The sequence below is a fragment of the Carassius gibelio genome, chromosome A3, assembly GCF_023724105.1.
Source record: "Carassius gibelio isolate Cgi1373 ecotype wild population from Czech Republic chromosome A3, carGib1.2-hapl.c, whole genome shotgun sequence".
Classification (NCBI taxonomy): Eukaryota; Metazoa; Chordata; class Actinopteri; order Cypriniformes; family Cyprinidae; genus Carassius; species Carassius gibelio.
This window is the reverse complement of record NC_068373.1, coordinates 8,840,825-8,866,461: the sequence shown is the minus strand read 5'-3', so window position 1 is coordinate 8,866,461 and position 25,637 is coordinate 8,840,825. Positions and strand designations below refer to the sequence as shown.

The 25,637-nt window shown below is 37.7% G+C and overlaps 1 protein-coding gene and 1 non-coding gene across 2 annotated transcripts; both read right to left on the bottom strand.

The window, feature by feature from the left end:
• Positions 1-91: 91 nt before the first annotated feature.
• LOC127941443 (transportin-2) lies at positions 92-18,855 on the bottom strand. The gene is made up of 25 exons (XM_052536476.1): positions 18,705-18,855; positions 17,175-17,274; positions 16,773-16,848; positions 16,516-16,665; positions 14,316-14,422; positions 13,968-14,101; positions 13,793-13,874; positions 12,526-12,648; positions 12,322-12,440; positions 10,552-10,612; positions 10,191-10,362; positions 9,025-9,177; positions 8,015-8,240; positions 7,258-7,429; positions 7,081-7,167; positions 6,889-6,996; positions 6,644-6,802; positions 6,379-6,466; positions 6,149-6,247; positions 5,942-6,037; positions 5,741-5,816; positions 3,512-3,611; positions 2,819-2,893; positions 2,562-2,704; positions 92-2,477 (listed from the first exon to the last, which is right to left on the bottom strand). The coding sequence occupies exons 1-24, from the start codon at positions 18,713-18,715 to the stop codon at positions 2,597-2,599; spliced, it is 2,682 nt and encodes an 893-aa protein (XP_052392436.1). The 5' UTR covers positions 18,716-18,855; the 3' UTR covers positions 92-2,477; positions 2,562-2,596.
• On the bottom strand, positions 10,436-10,503 carry LOC127966377 (small nucleolar RNA SNORD41). The gene has a single exon (XR_008155605.1). It is a non-coding gene; the product is annotated as a small nucleolar RNA SNORD41 (small nucleolar RNA).
• Positions 18,856-25,637: the final 6,782 nt, after the last annotated feature.

Sequence of the window (25,637 nt, the reverse complement as noted above, 5' to 3'; positions counted from 1 at the left end):
TTTATACATCCCACCCCGTTTCGGTCTAGACAATTGGGATGATGTCAACATGTAGACTGCTAAAGAAAAAAAAAAAAATCAGAGACCAGACTTTGTTATAATTTGACAGAAAATGTTTATTTCTCCATTCAAAGAATAAAAAAAAAGGTGATTAGTTGAAAACAAGTCTACATCCAAACTGAGGAGTGGGAAGGGTGAGGAAAACCTAATAATGCTTCAGCAGACTTTCTGAAAATCATAAGCTAAATGCATTTCTCCATCGCAAAATGTCTAAATTAAATCAAATAAAATTCTTTAAAACAAAAAGAAAGCAAAAGGAAAAACTTTTAAAGTCTAAAAAAAATCTTTGTGCACGTGCACAAAACAAAATATATTAAACAAAAGTATATTAAACACTTAAACAAAAATACTTAAAACAATTTTAAATAAAATTCAAAAAGTAAAAAAAAAAAACTAAAACAAAAGGATAGGGTTTTGTTTGAACACAGGTCTGCTTGGCAGCATATTGTTATTACAGTAACAGGAACAAATGCATCAGTGCATTAATCATTTAGAAACTGAGTTTTTTTCAGTTGACAGTTTTAGATAACCAATTCCAAATATTTATAAATACAGCATGATTTTATAATCAGACTACACAACTTTGCCTTTGTTTTTAAGGTTAAACTTGTTCTTTTGAATTAAATGTCTAACAGGGTTGCTTACCCAATCTGTGAAATACATCTAAAATGTTAAAAACTAAAAACCCTACATGGTGGAGCAGCTTACAAATATGTATAGATTTTAAAAATGAGATTGTCAGAGCTAGTGTTTAATGATGAGAGAAGAAACCTTAAGATGCAACTGCCATTGATAGGGATGAACATGCATATTGCTTAAACAGGCATTTAAAAGCACAACAGTTAAAACATGATCAAAACAACTAAAAACCTGGGAAACCTTTTCTAAATTCCAAGCCCCATCAACATAGAATGACGTACTTCAAATTGCGTTTATTCTTATGTCATTTTTTATTTTAAGTTAAGCGGGACTCACTAACACTGCCCTCCTGGAGACTGGACAATCTTCCCAAATTACATGCTATTAACGCAGATTAGTTTGCTTTGCTAAAATTATACTCCATGTTAAATTTAAGTTCATTAAAGAAAAAGCTGTTTCTCTCATGGTAATTAATTAGATTACCATGTACAAAAACAGCCTTCATAACTTCACTAGATTCCCATCTTTGAAGGGGAACAAGACAGTCCTTATAAGAGAAAGTGCATATAAATAACACTAACTAAAGTTCCTAAAGTATTTTAGTTATTAACTCCCTAGAATTCATTTTAAAAACAGCAGAGGCAAACAACTCGATCTCTACAGTGAATTCTTGGTGCAGGCTTTCTGAAATCAATCTTAACAGTATGTTTGCAACACAAAAGGAATAAAAATAATGCTTAAATACAGACTACAGCGATCAATTGGGAAAAGGATTACTTTATCAAGAAACCTCAGTGCCCTTCCTGCTATGCACGTTTCAGTTAAGCAAAAAGAGGAAGCATTACGTGAACAGCAAATCAGCAATTCTATTATGGTTTCTTTACAGGCTGCAGCAGAATTATCAGCAATAAATGAAATAAGCAGTTTCTTCATGGAATGAAAATATAGCTTGATGTAATCTGGAGTTGTGGAAAGTAATTAAGCAGGCAGAAAATGCAGAAATATGTACTTATGTCATAATGATTGCATGCTTCGCTCATGAGCCAACCCTATAAACATATTAAATTACCAGTTAAACGAACAACTTTTAAAGTGACGGTACACCCAAAAATGAAAATTCTCCATGAAGTGAATCTGTAAGAAAAACCTATGCTGTGTACATCACAAAATAATACTGAGACTTTTAGTGAATAACTACATTTTAGCCAGTCTCAAAAAAAAAAAATGTCCTAAAATTGTGCTATCAGCAGCACTATAATGCACTTTTTGTCATGTATGTAAAAGAACAATTGCGCCATTTAACATCTTAAAGATATATACTTGTTTTGATTGACATGAGTTTGAAACTTTTCATTTTTGGGTGACCTGTAGCTTTAAGAAAACATGTTGTTCAGGCACAGTCTGCCGCTTGTAGCAGATGTTGTGTGTGTGCTTTTGGCATCTAGCCGAGAAGCCAGGCTTGGCTAAGGCTGGACTATTGAATGGCATCGTTTTTGTCCAATAAGCAGCTGGTGAATCTCGCCTGAACGATCCCTCCCTCCCAAATCAAGATCCCTGAGCTTCACGATTCATTCCCATTCTGAGCGAGTCAGAAGCCAAACAGTGACCGTAAAAAAGGTTGATTTCACATGAACGCTCTTTCAAATCCTCTTTCGCAGAGCTGGAGGAAGCGGGATCGCTCCAGATGACAAACAGTCACACGTCTTTGGCTCTAACAGCAGGTAGTTCCCACAAACAGACATGGATGAGCTCCCCAGTAACCCTCCCGTACATTTGACCTGCAAATAAAAAAAATGTGTTCAAACCATGGCCAAAGCTGCTTTTGTTTGATGTTTTAAATTTACCATTGGGGTTATTCTCACCTAATAGTTGGTTCCCATGTCAGCTGGGGTGGCGTCTACACACCATAGCAGCCCGAAAGCCTCTCCTTCAGCAGCGGAGGAAACTGTTCAGAGAACTGCTGCCAGTTATCCTCACCGACCTGATCCTTGAAGCCGTGCAAAATCTAGACGAGAAATGGATCAGTTCTGCTGAAGCATAGCAGATGTGTGTGCTTCTATCTTGACCAGCTGTGAAGCCATCTAAATCAAAGATGTTCGTTACAGAAGAGCATGTGTACCTTGTAGAACATGTCTCTCAAATCATCTTTTGGAGTCACCCAAGAGGCCACAGCGTCACAGAAAAAGATGAAGTCCTGCATCCAAAAAAAGTTCCATTGAAGCCAAACTGTAACTTTCAGCTCAATAATTCGATTTATTGTTTATGTTTTAGATTTAATAAACTATATTTCTATTTTATGGTAGTTAGTACATAAGAAAATGTAGAGAGAAAAAATAAATACATTTCAGATATTTGTTAAAGTATGGAAATTTTAGTCTAACAACCCAACTTATTATTTAGATTTTAATTATAAATTGTATCATCGTTTATTTTAGGGTAGCAAGTACATAAAGTAAATTACAAATTATATTTACATTGCTTTTTTACTGATTTTGCTATATAGTATATATGTCATTCCATTTATACATTATAAAGGTTATAAATTAAATGCACTTTTTAATTACAAACTATTAAATTATTAATTAAAAGTTCAATGAAGTTAAATTAAAATGTATCAATTTACTTTACATTGTGAATGTCTTACAGTTCATCATATCTAGTGTGATTTTATTGTAATGATTGGGTACATAGATTTTGGCGTGTCCAATAAATGTATAAAATCAAATAAATATGAAAAATATATAATAAATCAGTTTTTAATTTGGATAACAGATTTGCTCTTGAATGACTTCCCCCCCTTGTATCCTCTCACCTGTACAACCCCTCCAGGATTTACCCCAATCATTACACAAATGCCCCTGAAGGCAGAGTCTTTCTCTTCATTGTCCCGAATGTTTCTAAGTGATGTGCACCTAGGTAAAAAAAAAAAAAAAAGGTATGTTTAGAAAGTTTAGTAGATTTTTTGTGCGTTGCACCTAAAAGGATAAATTAAGCAACGTTTAGATCTAATCAAGGATATGTTGATATGGGTTTTATTTTAAATCAAGCTGTATTGCATCACTTTAAGGGTTAGTTCACCCAAATAGCAAAATTATGTCATTAATAACTCACCCTCATGTCGTTCCAAACACGTAAGACCTCCGTTCATCTTCGGGACACAGTTTAAGATATTTTAGATTTAGTCCAAGAGCTCTCAGTACGGTATACTGTCCATGACCAGAAAGGTAAGAAAAACATCATCAAAGTAGTCCATGTGACATCAGAGGGTCAGTTTTTAAAGCAGTGAAAATATATTTTGGTCCAACAATAGCAAACTTTACGACTTTATTCATCATTGTCTTCTCTTCCGTGTCTGTTGTAAGTTCAAAACAAAGCATTCTGGATATCAGGTTCGCAAACGAATCATTCAGTTCACCAAATCGAACTGAATCGTTTTAAACGGTTCGCATCTCTAATACGCATTAATCCACAAATGATTTAAGATGTTAACTTTTTTAATGTGGCTGACACTCCCTCTGAGTTCAAACAAACCAATATCCCGGAATAATGCATGCACTCAAACAGTACACTGACTGAACTGCTGTGATGAACACCGAGCCGAGCCAGATAACGAACAATAGACTGACTCGTTCACGAGTCAAGAACCGTTTCTGTCAGACGAGTCCGATTCGAGAAACGAGGAGCTGATGATACTGCGCATGTGTGATTCAGCGTGAAGCAAACCAACACACAGAGCGCCTGGTGACTGATTCTGAACTGATTCTGTACTAGTGTTATGAGCGCGGGTAAACCGAAGGCTTGAATCAAGGGCAATCATCGCCAATGACGCCATTACGTTGAGCGCAAAAGAACCAGTGAACCGTTTTCTACAACCAGTTTATTGAAAGAACTACTGGTGATCCGAACACCGATGCAACCGGTTCTTGACTCGTGAACGAGTCAATCCTTTGTTCATTATCTGCCTCAGCCTCTGTGTTCATCTTCAGTTCTCTCTTCACAGCAGTTCAGTCAGTGTACTGTTTGAGTGCATGAATTACTCTGGGACAGTGGTTTGTTTGAACTCAGAGGGAGTGTCAGCCATATTAAAAATGTTAACAGCTTTAGTAATTTGTGGATTAATGCGTATTAAAGACGGGAAACGTATAAAACGATTCAGTTCGATTTGGTGAACTGGTTCAAAAAGATCCGGTTACATCGAATGATTCGTTCGCGAACCGGATATTACAAACTGCTTTGTTTTGAAATCTCACAACAGACATGGAAGAGAAGACGATGATGAATAAAGTCGTAGTTTTTGCTATTTTATGAGCAAAATGTATTTTCGATGCTTCAGAATATTCTAACTGAACCTCTGATGTCACATGAACTACTTTGAAGATGTTTTTCTTACCTTTCTGGACATGGACAGTATACCGTACACACAGCTTCAATGGAGGGACTGAGAGCTCTCAGACTAAATCTAAAATATCTTAAACTGTGTTGTGAAGATAAATGGAGGTCTCAGGGGTTTGGAACGACACGAGGGTGAGTTTTTAATGACATAATTTTGCTATTTGGGTGAACTAACCCTTTAATTTTAAACAGATAAACAAACAGGAATTAGGATTAAAACCTTCTAAAATTAATTTAAGGATTCGCCATTTTAATTAAACGGCTACAATGTCTATATTATTCTTTATTGACTAGCAAACAGTCTCTGACAAAAGTAACTTATTGATAAAGGAAACTTGTAAATTGTCAGGTATATTTATAAACCGCTACACAGAGAGACCACTGGATTACACGGCTGATCAAGCAGGCAATGAAAACATTAATGTTTATATTATCAATTAATGGAGTACTGCATTATGGTTTAAATGTAAACTTGCTTATTTTTAAACAGTTTAAATATTGGTGCAACAGAATTATTAGATAAACCTAGGTTTATTCCAGATTTAAGATGAATCCTTATTGGTGCATCCCACCCTCTGTAGTTTGAATTGTATTAAACCAGAACTAGCTCACACATAAGAGGCATGCAATGGTGTATTCAACATCTCACCAGGGGCGAATGAACTGTGGCAACATGGGGGCAACTTCCTGTGGACACACATATCCAAGCCGACCAATCGTAATGGCTGTTTCACCAAAAAAATTTAACAAGTACAAAAAAGGGACATGAGTGTGTTTCAAAATCTCAAGCTAAAAACATTAGCTGCAGTCAAAGCTCCAGAAATCAGAACACTTCACACAGATAATTTACCCGTGTTCTCCAGCAGAGTTTTGGGTGTATTTGGTCTGTTGATGATCTCCACAAGGTTATTGAGAACCAAGGCCACAAATGGCTGCATCTCCATACCTGGGAAAACACCAGACACATAAAAGCCCAAAATTACACGGGACAGATATCAGATATGCAAATAACTGCGCCGTACTCAATATACATCTATGAGAGTGCATAAACACCCACCCATCTGCATGGCGATCTCTCCGATTGCCCATGTGGCATTGTTACACACAGATATGAACTCTGGGTTGAGGTTGAGTCCCAGGACAGGCATGAGCTCAGCTAGAGAGGGTAAACGGACACCAATGACAAACTGACCAGCACAACACACACAGAAGCAACAGCTAGCATGAGAAAGCAGCTCTCCACGCGTCTCAGCCTTCACTCAGGAGGAGTCAAAGGTCACAGCTCACCAATGCAGGGCTTCACGTGAAGAAAACACGCCTTAGTCAGGTCTCCCAGCAGAGCGAACGAACTCTGACGCACTTCCGGCATGGTGTCCTTTAATCATAGAAGAAATAAAGCTTTTAGGCCTTGCTCATACAGCACACACATAGATGTTCAGCATCAAATGCAAATGCAAAAAAATGCATTTATACATATACACACACTTTTTTTTTTTTAAATACATATACAATTTAAAATGTGTTGATTTAATTTAATTTAATTTAACCATGCCTGCATGCACTGGAAGAGCAGGGTCATGATGTTGCTGCGTGTGACCAGCTGTTCTACATGAGCTCCGAGTCCCTCGGCCAGACCGCTGAGCAGATCAAGGGCCACGATCATGAAGTCTTTATCAGGGGCCTCGTACTGGTCAGGGTGCTGGTTATACATCTGCAACAAGAACAGAAAGAAGACATCAAGATCTGGAGAATGAATCAAAATGACTACACACTGTTAGCGGATCATCCTGCACTGACCATGGCTTGAGCGAGGTTCTTCTGCACCAGGGTGACGCAGCGCTGGTAAACTGGTTCACAGTAGGGCAGGAAGCCGCTCTGTAGTGCTGTGGCCACCGAAGACAGGCACTGAAACAAGACAGAGTAACCAATTCCTTAAGACACTCCAGTTTTTGAAGTAGGAGTATCACAGAATTGGCAGAACTAGTTTACCTCCAGCAAAGGGAACAGATCCTTGTCTTCATCTTTTAACTCATTCCACTTCTGAATAAGAGGGGGCATGAGCTTCTGGATGTATTCCTGTGATACCAAACGGTCATATTTATTTATGCTCCTTGAGCATTTTCATCTCTAAAAAAAAAAAAAACCTCAAAGCCACGGTGATCTCACCGGCTGGTTAAGATGGTGTCCGACAGAGTCAGCGAGGGTCCCGATGGCGTCGTAGAGGATCAACAGGTTCTTGTGCTGGTACTTGCTGAAGGCAAACACCAGTGTGTCCAGAATGAAGCTCAAGTAGGGCACCAGCTCTGTACAGGCCTCCTCTTCCAGAGTCGCAAACGCACTGATAAAAGGAAAAACCCAAGGATTAACTCAACATGTCTTCTGAAACACCATCCAGACTGAAAGACGACTGGTTTAACATGTTATCTCAGCAGGGAAGCAACCCCAAATCAATCTATAGTGGTTAGCTGGTTTGTGTTTAAGAGGGATTTTAGGCACTTTATAGACTAATCAGTTAAACCAATGTGAAACTGCTAAACCATTGTAAACCACCTTAGCTCAACTGTTACGTAAGCATTTATATACTAATACAATATTTAGCCTTTACATTTTCAGTTTAACGAATTCTTATGCGATCTTGTCATTTTTGTTCATTTTTCTATTTAGCTTTTATTTGCTTTAGTCACTGTGGTAGTCTTAAAAAAAACACAATTAGAAATGATGCCATGGCATCATGGTGAAATCAGTTATAGCTGACGTTAATCTAATATATTTTATTGAAGCATTGTTTCAGTTATTGATTTTAGTTAACTAACACTAAAATGTATCAAAATATCTCCAGTTTACCAGTTAAAGGCTGCAAGTGTCATACGTGGTCAGACCGGCACGTTAAGATCAGTTATTTAGGACTGAAGGTTAAACACACCTGCAGGCCGCCTCTTGAACCCTCTTGTTGCTGTCGAGGATTCGTTTGAGCAGCTCGGTCATGAGGGGTTTGAGATAGGAGTCCGGCGGCTGGCTGACCACCCAGTGTGCATAGCGGCTCAGAGTCCAGCAGGCGATGGAGCGGACCAGTGCTTTCTTATCACTCAGACACTGGATCAGGTGAGGAATCAACTCCGGCAGGTACAGAACCATGTCCTGCATACAGCCTGACGACAAGAGAGAGGAGGCGCTCAGAAAGGTCATTTCCCAGACAAACATTGGTTTTCAACAAAGATAAGAACTGTTTTCTGAGCTCCACATCATTATATCAGAATGATCTCTGAAGGATCATGTGACACTGAAGACTGGAGGAATGATGCTGAAAATACAGCTTTGATCACAGGAATAAATGATAATTGAAAATACAGATGAAAAAAAATGCTATTTTGAATTAGAATAATATTTCACAGCATCACTGGTTGTTTGCTGTATCATTTTAGACAAATAAATGCAGTTCTAATTGAGCATGAGACTTAAACTTAATTTGCATTTTGTCTCCATGATTTTTCTTCATGACGTTTTTTTCTATTGTTTTTAAATGTCCCTGTGGCTCAGTAGTAGAGCATTATTTTAGCAGTGCAAAAGGTCACGATTCAATTCCCAGGGAACACACATACTGGTAAAAAAAAAAAAAAATGAATAGCCTGAAATCACAGCAAGTAACTTTGGATAAAAGCGTCTGCTAAATGCATAAACGTAAATGAAAAAAAAATACAATATACCAGCCTTAATGGAACACCAATTTATATTTTTACAAGTGACTTTTTATTAAACTGCATAAAAAAATAGAATTAAATTAAAAACGGACCGTCACATGATTTTGCAATGTTGCATACTGCAGTTAAAAACATCAATTATTGCATAAGTCTTCAATAGTAGGCCGCACACAGAGTGCAGATTGTTGCATCCAAATCAGAACAAAGGGCAGATTTAGCAGGTTCATTCCCATACCTTCAGCGATGGCTCCCAGCACCAGGATGCCAGACTCTTTAACCACCCAGTCCGGGTGGAACAGCAGCTCCTTCAGCACTGGAAGCAGGTGTGGCAGCAACTCATCCCGAAACACGTTTGCCAGGACATCAAGAGCAGCCGCTGAACACTTACCTGCAGAAAAAATGCACATGTAGCACATAGGATTAGATGTTTCTTCATGCACCCCTGGAACTGCAAGCTTTGAAAGCTTTTTGTGGATCAGACAGTATGAATACTTGAACATCACTGACATTCATGACACTGTGTGTAATCATCTCCACTGAAAACACCAAGTACGTGAGCAAACCTTGATATCGGCTTACAAAAACAGGCAACATTTCACCAGCATCAGGCTGGTTCCTCATAAGTAGGGCCCTATGAAATCCACTTCATATTTTTCCATATTCTGTTTTTTTTTTTTTTTGTTAAAATTTCTTGATTGTTTATTTCGGTTTCAATTTTACTGGACTCAATTTTAAATGTTAAAAAAAATCTATTTTTATTAATCCAAAAACATGTTTAATTAAAATCATGAAACGAATACACTAATATCAACTGATTAAAAATGCAACAAAAATTACATGTTTAGGGCCCTATGAAATTTTTTATTTGTTCTCACCTTATTTTATTACCATTAAATGTATTAAATGCAGTTTTTCTAGCATGTCAAATTTTTTAAATGCATAAAACAACTTAATTTATTAACACTTATTGTTACAATAACCTTATGAATTTTGAATTAAAATTTTTCTAATCATCAAATAAAAGGCATGAAACATTTATTTTTTAGGTAATGAAAATTAAGGGGATTTACTATCAAAATTAAAACATGGAAGAATTATTGTGCAATTATTGCTTAATGTAAATTTTTTAATTTTATTAGTAGTGTTAGTAGTATTACGTACATTCTAGTGAACATAGTAATATATTTCTGTCACAATGTCTTAAAGTTAAACCAAACTTTTATTTTGAAGTTCTGTATATGATATGACGTTAGTTTTACTCAAATGAAACTGTAAAATGCTTATGACGTTCTCTCAGAGAAATTCCGTGACACTCCATGTTATACAGTAAGCTTCAATTTTATGACTGGATTACGCAATTCCACATCACGGAAATCATAGGGCCCTATACAAGACACTTACGTAGATTCCAGTCGGACAGACTGTCATCGTCATCGTCATCATCCTCATCACTCTCCTCTCCTTCCTCGCCTTCATCACCCTCGTGCCGAAGGGTGACTGTACGAGACTTGTGAAAGCGTGGCTTTATGTCCTGCTCATTGTCCGGCACGGCCTCGTCTTCCTCCACATCACCCTACACAGGAAGCAGAAGGTCAGCGTGATGAGACAACTCTCAAAGCTGGACAGCAATGACTGAGTCAAAGGCCTTGGGTCAGACAGTATGAATACTTGAAAATCATGGAGAAATCAGGGATAATGATATCTTCACACCCGAGGCCATGCTGCTGTAGAAGTTCTTGTGAAGTGAAGTAAAGTAACTAACCTTTAACAAAATGATGTCAATCTCCGAGTACTTCATCCCGTTCACCAGAACAGGAACCAGTCTAACAGATTAAAGACAGGAGGTTAAAACTGGACATCAGAATAATTGAAAGTATAGATGGATGTGATGCAGTCATTGGAGGATTAAACGAATAATTAGAGTGTCTCTGACATTTGAGCGAAAAATTTCTTTGTGAAACAAATGTCAAATAAGAAAACATTTTTTTTTTTTTTTAACAAACCACACATTTAATCAAATAAGACAAATCTTTTCATTTAACCAAAGGCTTTGTCTGTGCTCTTTCCATTCAAAATTGGAGGCAACCACTGGATTTGAATCACAATCCAAACAAAGATGCTGAATACATGCATCATGAGCAGTTTTTTTAATTTAATTTAGATTGTATCATTTGAAATTTTAAAACAAAAACAGAATGTGCTGACTTTAGTTTGGTGAAACTACGCTACATAAAACATCTGCACAAAACCGAAACAGCAGACGAACTGAATGAGACGCAGATTCACTCTCTGACAGCAGGTGGCGCTCGTAGAACAGCAGTGATACAGCGTTTCATTGGTTACCGCCGTAAACAAAGAAGCGCAACTATGAACACTACATTAATATGTATTACAGAGACAAGATAAAGATCTTTTCTAAAGACAGTCAGTTCCCTTCAGAGATCTATTCAGATGAACTCCGGCGGCAAATTTAACCCGATTCATTTAACATCTAAACCGATTTGAACGTAGGGCTGGGTATCGATTCAGATGTTCCAGATCGATTCGATTCACAAGCTCTTAAATTGATTCAATTTCGATTCGATTTTTCATACTCGATTCTCGATTCAACTCAATTAATAAATGAATGAATGACAGGTTTGCCTCTCGCTCCTTGGTAACATCGCACAAGGCAAATAAGAGAGTGACATCTACTGGAGAAGACTAGTAATTAGATTAAGGTTAATCTTACGTTCAATGTTTGCGGAAATATGGAAAAAAAATCTATTCGTGGCCTTTGAGAATCGATTTTGAAATCGACCACATTTTAAAAATCTTCAACCGGTTCGTGGTGAATCATTGCATCCCTAAGAAATACAGTAGAATAAAGTTACATAAATGAATAATAGTTTAAAGAATTAAAAAAAAAAAAAAATTTCCAGAGAACGTGAAAAAGCACAAAGCTGTTTGGCAATATTTTGGACTTTGAAAAGCCTGTTGACTTTTGCCAAAGTTTTTTTTTTTTTTTTTTTACATTCGCTTCTTATTTATTTGGTTCCACAGTGCTTGCTAATTATGTTTTTTTCTATATATATTTTCTATATATATTTATTTGTGTAAATTATTTATTTTGTTTGGCCTATAGCATGGTGTATTTGTATTCGGTTTAATAACAAGAGTTTACCTAATATAACTGTGTTTGTCGTTTTACCGGTTTGTTGTATCCCTTCAAGCAATTGACGCTCGCAGGCATTTATAAGCCATTTAAAAAGCGAAAGAAAGTGAGGAAAAGCAGAGAAACCCCCCAGGAGAACCCCACCCCCAGGTGATACCGGTATTACTGGTGTGTCACATGTCGATTAACCAGAGGGAAATATTTCCTCCACGTCACAACCCTACATGAAAATAACTTCAGCTTGTAGCCCTGGCTTCTGCATATCACGTCACACTTCAGGATGGTTGCTAGTGACGGGTTTGGGACTGTGCATGTTTGTCAACTGAAGCAAATGCACTTTTGATGGGACTTCTATGAGAAAAGGGAAAGGTCACTTACTGTGCAAGATGTCCAGACAGGACGTCCTTACAGATGGGCTGCTCGGCCAGCGTAAGCCAGAACTCACAGGCCTCCAGAGCCACATTCTCATCCGGGTCCTGTGTGCGCTGCAGCATGTACTACAGAAACAGTTAACCTCATCAGCATCTCTGACTAGTCTAGATCTACACCACTTCTGGGTCAGCAAGACCCGGTTCACCTCACCTCTACGATACTGCGCATGTGAGGGATGAGTCGGTCCACTCGCACCTCCAGCAGCATGACCAGAGCCCTGCACACGTTCTTCCGCACCTCTGACTCCTCATCTGCGGCCAGCACAAACAGACTCTGGAAAACAGCCAAGGCAGAAAACAGATTCAAATACTGCAGTTACAACAAAGCCATATTTGGACAGCAAAGGTTTCTCGATGGGAGCTGAGGTAAGGAAAACATTTACAGGGGCTAGTCTGTGATTTTATTGCCATCCGAATCCAGAAGGTTGGTGTTTTACTCCCAGCACCAGTGTAAAAAGTCCCAGCCAAAATACCTACTGTTTTTTTGTTTTTTTTATACCAAGGTTGTAACGCATTTAATTGCAATGTGCGAGTAATTTAATTTCATATCTGTGAGTTTACAAGATGGGGTTAATCCAAAAGATTTGTAAATTGCTTTTTGACCACTGCCAAGACATGTACAGCAACTGCTGCAATTCATGGTAATGTGGAATCATTTTAATTATGGACAGTTATTACTGAAATGCTCAAGTTCTCAAGTTAACTTTTGAAATGGGCCACTGTTATTATATGGAATAGCTTTTAGTTTTAATATTTATAGCATTAAATTCAAAATTCTGAATATTTTCCAAGCTAATTTTAAAGGGACTGGTCAGTGATTTTATTATAGCCCGAATACATAGTCTGCGTTTTTCTCCCACATCAATGTGAAAACAACTCAACTATTTAATGATAAAAACAAAGATTGTGTGACTCAACTAGAAAAAAATACATTTTTAAATAAACTATTATGGTGTGCAAAAAATGTAAATATTTATAATATACCAATAATAAAAACGAATATCAATATTCGAAAGTAACAGTCAAACAATGACCCTACATTTGTTTGTGTTTTATGGTGAGAAATTTTCATGGCTAAATAATATCAGGTTTTTACTATTTATTTTAGCTAAAAACACTGTAAACTCAATTAAAATAAACTCTTCAAAAGAGTTAACTTAATTTAAAAAAAAAAAAGCTTTAGTTTACCCCATTGTAATTAAGAGTTTGTCTCACATTTAAAAAAAAAAAATGAACATTTTAATTAAGATTTTATTTTTAAAAAGATTTATCAAATAATAGGATATTTTTACACAAAAAGTAACTTTTTTTTGTTTTTTACAGATGACAATCATGTGACTGACCACTTGACCCACAAGTTCACATCTGATATTTAAATGAGGTGCTATGCAATTTACTTATTCACTCCATCGAGGTACCTCAATAAAGGTGTCGATGTTGTCCATCAGGGCTTGTGCTCTTCCGATGATAAACTGGTTCACACAGGCAACAGCATGAGACCTAAAGACACACACGAACAACCATAAGCTTCCAGAACCACTTGATGCAACATATGAGAAATAACTCCATCCGTCCGCTCTCTCTCAGACCGACCTGATCTTGGGGCTGCAGTGTTTGAAGAACTGCAGGAACTTGGGGATCATGATGTTGAGGGGTCGGTTGAGAGCGTCACTGTCCAGGAGCTCAGACGAGTCCTCGCAGATCTTCTGTAAAGCTCCAAACGAGCCCTGCGCGCGAATGAGAAACTAAGATTGAGAGCCACACAACTCGGGAACATCTCTAGATGTGAAACAAAGCGTCACTGCCACTTTGTCTGCATCTTGAATCATTTCCAAACACATTTTTGCATATGAAAATGTGCACAAAATAGAATGGGAAAAGCAGGATAAATGAGTGAGAGGACAAAGGCAGCTATGAAGAGCACAGAGGAAATGCACGGACCTCACAGATGTTGTAGTCCTCTGAACTGAGCATGTTGCACAGCTGAGGCAGTAACTCTGGCCACGTCTGCAGCTCCCCTTTGGTGGAAATCGTTGTGATGAGGATACCTGAGAGACAGGAATTAGCACATTTCCTCATATTGACTGCAAATATAAAATTGCTCGATTTGCACTTGTTTTTCCTACACTGCGTCGCCTCTGGCTTTTGAGAAAACTCAGACAGACAGTCAAATGCAAGCATGAGTGAACCATGTCCATTAGGGCTTTTAGTCCAAACAAAGTGTGCATATTTGTAGGAATACTGATCTCTTTATTTACGGATACAGGGCTCCAGACTATTATTTGAGAGCAGTGGCTCCAGCACCATGAAGTTCTACAGATGGAGGCACCAGAGCTGGGGGTATTCCAAATAAAGGTAACTTAATCATAAAATTACTATTGTTTTGCATTAATAAGTGCAGTTACTAGTAATATTTCATGTTCATTTGTTGTTTATTTTTTATACAGCTCTGACAAAAGCACAATGCTTTAGTTAAGATGCATACAAAATGTACTTTTAACAACAGTAACAGGTGCAAAATCTACTTTTTGTTTACAGAATATATATAAATACATATACATATATATATATATTCCACTCTTATTAAATGTACCATTATTTTTCTAGCATATGATACTGACCCACTTCAGTGACTGTGTGATTTAGTAGCAAATTTAAAAAAAGTTTGTGACTTTTCTTACTTCATACACACACACACAAAAAAAAAAAAAAGTGTACAACTCTGACAAAATCAAATTTCTTGATGATTTTATATTTTATAATAGTGATTTAACATAAAAACGCTTTTCACTGGATCTCACAGCACTGGTACATCTGTGCAGTAACAGTGATGTGAAATCAACTTTGGCTCCCGAGTGAAGCTGTTCTGAGCTCAGACTGGTTTGTTTGCATCACAGTCCGAACTGATAAACAGTCCGTGCTGCGCAGCTGAAACGTAGCACGGTTTAGTTTCGCTTTCGTTTGCCGTTTGATGTTTCTCAAATGCAACAGAAATGGCAGAGCTTCTGAGTTGGGTAACGTGGTGGTCACACCAGTGCGACCTCTCACAAAAAATAGTCACGTCGACAGAAAAAATGGACGCAGTCTGGAGCACTGTAATCTCTTCACATATTTTTATATTTCTTTACACAATCATTTCTATTCATTTTCCACTAATTTATGCAATCTGACAAGCAGTAGCTCCTTTTTTAAATGTTCTACTTAAATATAAAATAATTAATAGAATGTTAATAGAAAATTAATAGAATTGTATTCAGATTTTCAATAAGTTGAACTTACATTAATTTTACATCGCTTACTAAACATGCCGCTCTCATTAGCGAAACACGAGTGCAACGTTGATAGATGTCCCTCTAGATACATATGCGTTCTGTGTGGACGACGTAGCAGTGCCACATATAGTGGGCTCACCCGGATAGGGTAACAAAAGCATTAAAATGCAATGACACTTACATCGTCTTCACATTTCATGCACAACTGATAAAGCTGCCTCACGGCTGACGCAGAACAAAAATTCAAATGCAAGGTTTTTTGCATTTGAATTTTTTGTATTTTATTTGACAAATATTTGAAATTACAATTTTTTTTGGGACAGACCTAAGTTGGATATGATCAGAATCCACATTAGATTGCATTCAGAATTAGTTACAAACACTTGATAGTGGTTTGAAGTGAAATGAGTGAAAGCATGGTATTAATTTTATAAATACTCTTATGTAGCTTAATGCTAATGTTAGAGCTAATGCACCAGTTACCCTACTGTGAATAATTTTCTTTATGTATTCGATCAGAAGAATTTGCCTAAGACTGTAAGAATTTTTTTTCTTCTATAGAGGCACTTTATTATAAGTGAACATAGGATTTGTGGACCAGGCGTGGATGAAGATTTTCAGTTTCATGTTATGTTTATCTTCACCTACACTGCAAAGGGCCCCTTATGTAGCATTAAATGTTTAACAGGTTTGTTTTGTTAAAATTTCACTTGACATTGTGATTTTCTTCCATCATCTAATTATCTGAACAGCTAAAATTAATTGCGTGTAAAAAGTGTTTGTTTCAGGCAGATGAAGGGTGGGTATAACGTGTGCACATGATCGGGATGGTACCACCTCCACCTCATTTAGAGCCAGGAAATACTCACCGATCGTGGCGCGGATGAGAGGGGAAGGGTCTCCGATGTTGTTTAAACATTCCTGCTTGATGAAGTGTGCAACCGCAGGAGGGAAGTTCTGATAGTGAACCTTCACGTTGTTCTTCAGTATCAGACCGCTGAGAGATCGAGTGGGCTCATCTGTAGAGCGTGAAGAAACTAATCAAATTCATACCTAAAGACTGTCTAGAACCCTCATGGAGCAAATGCAATAAGCTTTACGCAAAAACAATTACCCAGACACCCACCTTCAGTTTTCAGCCTCGTCAGGACAAAGATAAGATAGTTGTTGAAATCAGGAAACTGGTTCAGCTGCTCCAGTTTCTGAGAGTTTGAATGAAAGAGAATTAAGACAGATGACATTAGCACATGGTTACTGTACTGTACTAATAATGGTAAGTAAGTGACTGTACGTGAATAGTCGCAGTTCAATATGTACATTGATGCTTCTTTGGTAAAGCAGATTAAATATTTTTTCTTTAAAGCTACATAATGATATCAGGATTTCCATTCAATACATCTTTGTCAGACTGTTATCTGTAATAATAAAGCTACTGATTCTCAATATCAGTATGGTCACCTCCCGTACATCACAAATCCCTTAAGTTCTGTAAGTGGCAGTAAATATTGTGCTGTGTAGCTGAGGATACCTCCTGCACAGCTCTCTGTGTGGTGGTGTTTGGAGACTGCGAGTCTTTCAGGAGATGCAGGACCTGCTGGAGGCCTTGTTCATCCGGCTGCCACTCCATCCTACGCACAGACCACAAAAGACACAATTAGATTCTCCTTCCTTATTTCTTCAAACCTTACTTCCTCATATCACAAGATTGCAACACCTTATGACTACAAAACAACTTTTTCTACTATGTGGACTTTGTACTTCTGCAGAGCAATTTGGTCCAGTGCTAAGGTCTTGCGTATTATGCATCGCATTGCTACATTGTGGAGGGCATAAGAAGTTATGGAGAAACACAATATCAATGCCTATGACTATGCATAAAAGCTAAAAGCCGTTTCCACATCCAGCACAAACGGTTTAAAACCTGAAAAACAGTGTTTAGTTTAATCTCTATATCAAAGATTGGAGATAAATTTTGTATTATGAAAGGTTAAACCAAAAAGATGCAACAAGATGCAAGAATGCTGTGCATCTTGAAGTTAATCAGTGATAACAACAGAGAAAGCCTATCCAGATACAAAAATAAATGTACATATACATATATATATATATATATATATATATATATATATATATATATATATATATATATATATACACATACATATATATACATATATATATATATATATATATATATATAGATATATATATACATATACATATATATATATATATATATATATATATATATATATATATATATATATATATATAGTTATTATTATTTCAAATAGCTTCCAGGTATGTTTCGTTCTCAATTTCAGATTGAAGAATTATTTTTGTGTGTGTTGTTTTGTTACATGTGTGTGTGTACTAAAATCGGTCTGCTACTTTAAAATAAAAAAACAGCATAAAAATTGCTTCTATTAGGGAATGTTTAAATCATTTAACCTTTCGATTTATACTTAAGTGTTAAACGGTTTCGTTTTTTAATATATTCAACTTGTATAACTTTTTGCGCATTAAGTCTACGCAAAGTTATTAATAACCCGGTACTTTGTGAACTGAGAAATTGTAGTTTATTCGATTCAATAACAATTCATGAAATCTGCATTAAGGGTCTGACTAAAATGGATTAACCCATATTTGACTTATTATTGTTCATTATTAAATAAAGACATCAAAGCATGAAGAAGAAAGCAATGCACATGGTCATCACGCCTGCATACCAGTCTGAGGCCTTGTCTTTCAATGCAGCTCGAAGACCTCAGACACGACCCGCATTAATAACCTTTATAATAACACCGGTACAATAACAAAAACATCACGCGAAACTTCAAATCCTAAAGCAATAAGTATAGACTTTTTAAGTCACCGAAAGCAGCATTATATTCCTACAAGAAGTGTATATCTTAGTATATGATCTTGCGTGCGCACTCGTTCTGATCCATGCTGCTAACTATTGCCTTGTAAAACTCTCTCGCTTTAATATATATATGTATATATTATATAATACGTAAAGACCATTAATGATGAAAACTCGGTCGTGTTCACTTACACATGCCGCATGCAGAGGCCTATCGATCAGCTCGTGCAGCGTGGATCGCGCGGTGCCTCTGCCTGGTCTCGCGCAATCAATGGCACATTCAAACACTTCCGCAGCGCGAGCGCTACAGTGAGGAAGTGACGATCTTTCGTCCAACGCAACACTGGAGCCACTGTCGGATAAACTGAATCTGTGAGGGATTTTACTGAAACAAAAATATGGGTAATAAGTCTGACATTGTATGCTACGCACGTGCTGATAGAAATTGAATCTATATAACTTTTATTTTCTTGGATATTTGATTTTTGTTTTATCTTTACAAATTTGGAAATCAATATTTTCTTTTTTTTACGTTCAAGTTGCAACAAATTGGCGCATAAATTGAATAGAATAAAACATCAATATAAATTTAGCATTAACAGAGGCAAGAAATAAAATCACAGCCAGATAAAGAATAAAATGTAAATGTTTAATAAATGATATAGAAATACAATAAAAACGTTTTAATAAAAGACGAAACACCGATTCAGCCGAGAACCAGGTTCGTGACGTCACGGGAACATGGCGGCGCTTATAAGAGATAACGCACATGAGTCTTTAAAATCAAGTCTATACACTCTTCTGCTGCTCCTTTTGTAAAGTTTTGTGAGTGCGCAACTGAGCATGTGCCGTTTTCTCCCCTGCCTTGAAGAAGAATTGTCTGGTTTATTGTGGTGACTGTAACTGATCTTAGATTCTTTCTTGCTCTTTCTTGCTCCTTTTACTCTTGTTTTACAATTTCAAGTTATTATATTCCTCATTGCAGCAGACATGTGTGCTTGGCAAACCTGTGTTTGATGCAAGAAGAGCCAAACTAGCCCCTTGAAATGGCCAGGATTTCCTGTGGCCCCTGCACACTTTTGCACTACCAATTTCTGTACTTCTTATCCTGGTGCACGAGGACAGTGAGGGCTTCATTTACCAATACATTTGACTGTGAGTCACTGTTGCTCTTCATATAATCACTGAGTCACTGAGATCTTGTCACACTGATAAAGGCAGCAAGCCAACACGTCTGTTACTGGTACTTATCTCATGTTTAAATAAAGAGTGTAGACCTCGAGTAACGTTTAATATAAGAAATAGTTATTTGCACCTACAAAAGCTGAGTCAAGCAAGTGCCTCATGTTTTAAAATATTTTCAAAAGTCATGTAGTGCATTCCAGCCTTTAGGTGACCCAATCTTCCTTTATCTTTAGGGGGAAGTTGTGGCCTAATGGTTAGAGAGTCGGATTCCTAACCGTGAGTTCGAGTCCCAGGCCGGCAGGAATTGTGGGTGGGGGGACTGCATGTACAGTTCTCTCTCCAATTTCAATACCACGACTGAGGTGCCCTTGAGCAAGGCATCGAACCCCCAACTGCTCCCCGGGCGCTGCAGCATAAATGGCTGCCCACTGCTCCGGGTGTGTGCTCACAGTGTGTGTGTGTGTGTGTGTGTGTGTTCACTGCTCTGTGTGTGTGCACTTCGGATGGGTTAAATGCAGAGCAAAAATTCTGAGTATGGGTCACCACAAGTTTTTTCACTTTTGTCACTTTCAGCTTAATTTCCCTTAAACACAACTGATCCAGTATCCCAATGATATGAGGTCCCTTTTATTTGTCTCTCGTAGGGACATGTATTTTACCCACAGGGCAACTTGTGTTGTATCTTGTCATTTGAGGTTATCTTATGATGCCACCCTACCGTTCTCTGGGCTTCCACCTCTGTCACTAGAGTTATATGTCCACCAATATAACAAAAACAATGGTCCAGCTCATGCACCTGGCCAAGATCCTTCTAGTATGTCAATAAAGTTAATAATAGCTGTGTTTGGAAGTAATATACTGCATACTAAACAGTACTGTATATACCAGTGGTTCTCAACCGGGGCACCACAGCAAACTTCCATATTATTATAGTATTTAATTTGATTTTAAATTTATGAAACTCCATTTATTTATTTTAAAAGTGTGAAAAGTTATGTCAATTAATAAAATCTTAAAACTATGTTTATGATGAATATACATTTTGTTTGAGTAAAAAAAGTTATTTAAAAATATGGAATATTTCTTGATTATTTTTTGTGGAGAGCGGAGTCAATGGAAGTGAGGATTTCTCCAGATCTGTTCTGATGAAGAAACAAGGCCATCTACATCTTGGGTGGCCTGAGGATGAGTAAATTCTCAACTAATTGTCATTTTGAACATCAATTGAAACCCATCCAACAAACGGACTATAGAATAATACTCTTAAGTTTGGTCAATATGTGCATTAATTTGAAATGTATTCTGTTGTATATTTGATTTTTCATATTTTCCTGCACTCTTATTGGGTCAGGGAGCATGTCAAATTCAATGGATCTCTCCATCATTTGGTCCTCGGGGAAGTAGGCTATGATGTGTTTTTGGGGTTCAGACTCCACCTACAGCCGTGTGTGCCAATGGACAAAAGGTTCATTTACATTTACATTTACATTTAATCATTTAGCAGATGCTTTTATCCAAAGCTACTTACAAATGAGAACAATTGAAGCAGTCAGGTCAACAATAGAACAACAACAGTAAACAAGTGCCATGACAAGTCTCTGTTAGTCTAGTACAGAATGCATAACCAGGTTTTTTTTTTTTTTTATGAAATGACTAGAAAAGAAGGAAAGTGCTAGTATTGGCTAGTAGGTGCTGGCGAAAAAGATGCGTCTTTAGATGTTTCTTGAAAATGAGCAAAAGACTTAGCTGTATGAATTAAGATTGGGAGGTCATTCCACCAGCTGGGAGCAGTCCAGGAGAAGGACCGTGAGAGTGATTTTGAACTTCTTTGGGATGGCATCACAAGGCGTCGCTCACTTGAAGAGCGCAAACTTCTGGAGGGCACATAAGATTTAACCAGTGAGTTTAGGTATGTTGGTGCCATGCCAGTGGTCGTCTTGTAGGCAAGCATCAGTACCTTGAATTTGATGTGAGCGGCTACTGGTAGCCAGTTTAACATGATGAGGAGAGGAGTAACGTGAGCTTTTTTTGGATCATTGAAGACAACCCTCGCTGCTGCATTCTGGATCAGTTGCAAAGGCTTGACAGTACATACAGGAAGGCCCGCCAGGAGAGCATTACAATAGTCCAGTCTGGAGAGAACAAGAGCTTGGACAAGAAGTTGGGTGGCCTGCTCTGTCAGGAGAGGTCTAATATTCCTAATGTTATATAAGGCTGTGAGAAATTAAAACTCCATGATCTCGCTCCTGTTCCTACGTCTCTTGGCGCCGCCCCATTCGTCACAAAGGCAAATCTGCAGGACCGGGTTGTTGTAGCAATGTGGTCTGTGAAGCTTAACTGATGATTCATCACAACTCCTAGGTTTCTGGCTGTCCTGGAAGGAGTAATGGTTGAAGAACCCAGCTGTATAGAGAAGTTGTGATGAAGCAATGAGTTAGCTGGAATCACCAGGAGTTCAGTCTTTGTAAGGTTAAGCTGAAGGTGATGGTCATTCATCCAGATAGAAATGTCACTCACACAGGCTGAAATGCGAGCAGCTACCGTCAGGTCATCTGGTTGGAATGAGAAATAGAGTTGGGTGTCATCAGCCTAGTAGTGATAAGAAAAGCCATGCTTCTGAATGACAGATCCTAATGATGTCATGTAGATGGAGAAGAGAAGTGGTCCAAGTACTGAGCCTTGAGGAACCCCAGTAGCAAGGTGGTGTGACTTTGAAACATCACCCCTCCAAGACACACTGAAGGATCTGTCAGAGGGGTAGGACTTAACCCACAGGAGAGCAGTTCCAGAGATGCCCATCTTTCTGAGGGTGGACAGGAGAATCTGGTGATTAACAGTGTCAAAAGCAGCAGACAGGTCTAGTAAGATGAGTACTGAAGATTTTGAAGCTGCTCTTGTCAGTCGCAGGGCTTTAGTAACGGACAGCAGAGCAGTCTCAGTTGAGTGGCCATTTTTGAAGCCAGATTGGTTGCTGAAGGAAGAGAGGAGAGACTTATACACACTGTGGTCGGTAGAGTTTCTTGATTCCTGCCATTTCCTCTCTGCAGCCCTGAGTTTAGAGTGATGTTCACGGAGACCCTCGGACAGCCAGGGGCAGATGGGGTGGTGCGTGCTGGTCTAGACAACAGTGGGCAAAAGTTGTCCAAGCAAGATGTTAAAGTGGAGTAAAGAGTGTCCGTAGTGCTGTTCGTGTCCAGAGCTGAAAACTGAGAGATTGCAGGAAGCAAAGATGAAACCACAGAAGATAGGTGAGATGGAAAGAGTGAGCATAGGTTCCGTCGAAAGGTGACCTGCGTTGGAGTGTGTGCCGCTTCAGGAGTAAGTGCTAGGTTAGCAGTAATGAGGAAGTGGTCTGAGGTGTGCAGTGGAGCAACTGAAGAGTTGTCCACACAGCAACAGCGCATGTAGATGAGGCCCAGTTGGTTGCCTTATTTGTGAGTTGTTTCGTCTGTTTCTTCTGACAAGTGCTTCCAAAACTGGGCAGTCCTGCAATAGTCAAACGCGAAACCAAGCATCACTTTCAGCATGTATTTACCAGGGTAAGACACACAATTTAAACCAAAAGTTTCCTAGCAATGACGATCACACAGTAGTCTAATGAGAAAATGAGACAAAACACTTACAAGCTGCTGTCCTTCTCTGTTGCTCGGCTGTTCCTTCTCGAACTGCACATACCCCCCCACGTATGCAACAAGTGTTTGTGTTTCATATCTATTACCAATATGAATCTTGAAAATATGTTGATGATAAAATGCTGTCATAAAGTTGTGATTGTATGTGTGTGTTGATGAGAAATCTGTGCTGTGTATATGTTCTGTACTAATGCGGTTGCATATATAACGTTTTTTATCCAGTTATCATTAAAAACATATTTATACAGTACATTGTCATTTAAATATGTTTTTTGCTGTAAAATAAATCAGAAATTTTTGTGACAGTGAAAGAATAATCAGAATTTCTCACAACCCATAAATTATAAAATGTCAGAGAAATAATAATAAGAAATATATATATATTTTGTTGTTGTTTATGGCCTCCTCCTCCTAAGATTATACAAATATATGCATGGGGCATTGCATACAATTTATTGCATTGCATTTTTAAAGATTAAGCTCAGATTTAAATATATTCTATATAATATTAGAATTATATATTATACATTGAATCATTGAAAAATAAATTAAATTATTAAAAAACAAAAATCTTAATTTAATTTGAGACAGCATGATTTTTTTCTTCTTCTCATTCTTCTTCTCATTCTTTATCTTTCCGTCTGATTGATGGCAGTCAGTGGTTGGGTATAAGACACCAAATCCCATCATTCCATGCTCCTTTTTAGCGTCATCAAACCACGCGATTGTTATTGTTTTGGTAGTGCGCCCTCTAGTGGCAGGTCCTACAACCTGTACCTTTAACTATTTAATTAGTAAATAGTAAAAAAAATTATAATAATATAAACTTAATATCTTTTCCATACAAAAACATACTGCATACAATGTAATTTATATATATAAATAAATCCACATTCAATACCACGACTTAGGTGCCCTTGAGCAAGGCACCGAATCCCCAACTGCTCCCCGGGCGCCGCAGCATTAATGGCTGCCCACTGCTCTGGGTGTGTGTGTGTGTGTGTGTGTGTGTGTGTGTGTGTGTATATATATATATATATATATATATATATATATATATATATATAAATATATAGTGAAAGTGACCTGATATTCAGCCAAGTATGGTGACCCATACTCAGAATTTGTGCTCTGCATTTAACCCATCCGAAGTGCACACACACAGAGCAGTGATAACACACACACACACACACACACACACACACACAGTGGGGATAGAAAATAATCACCATATATTCACATAATATTCACATATTGTCGCTATGCAGTTTTTTGTTTTATCCAGCAGTATTTACTCAGTGCAACTTGTGAGAGATAGATAATACCAACATGTCACAAATAAAAAACAGAATCACTGAGCTGGAAAAAAGAATCAAAATGATTCAATCAGTTGTAGCTAATCACCTTCTCAATGGCACGCAATGTCATGATTGTTTCTCAGTTCCAAGAATGCAATGAATGGACTTGTGATCTTGTGGAGACCCGTCTTGACAGGCTACTTTGAAAGAATGAACTGAGAAGGACACGAGAACACAGAACACATCTTTGTGAGATTTGAGATGGCCATGTGATCCTGCCGCCCGAATGACAGTCCCAGAGTGTTATAAGGAGCAAGACACATCAAATAACACATAACATCACAAACTATTGTCTTACATTAAAATATTTATAATGTTAGCTATATTTAGTCAATGTTAAACTTATTACTGTTAAAAAAATACCAGTAAAAAGTATGACAGGCTTTTTCCGGGTCTTTATCACTTTATTAAAAATATGCAAAACAATGACGAATGACAATGTTTACTCTGTATGTCATCTGCCCACAGTGTCTTCTGGGATTTCTAACGGTTCGATTCTCTCAAGTCTGCTTTCGATGCATCCTCGATATCAAGCACACATCCAGGCACTCACAAGGGTCCTCTGTACTTGCGTTCTTGAGTACTGGAATTGAACTTCAATGGTCAATGATGACGTAGAGAACACTTAAAAATGCATATTGAGAAATGTCCATTTGACTTTGAACTGTGATCAGCTGTGGTCATTATGATTAGCTCAGCATGAAAATAGCTTTCCTGGAGCATTTCAATTCTTAGTAGTGCAACTGAAGCAAACAATCAACTATGGGTGACAAAGCATTTGCGAACATGCACTGTTTCCATCCAACGAGTCAAAGAGAACAAAATCATCACTTCCTGATAAACTGGCTCGAAACATCAATAAGAAAAGTAGGAGAAGCTACTGAATATAATTATTTTCCTATATAATAAATTAGTTGCACCTCATAACGAGCAGACTAAACACAGTTAAT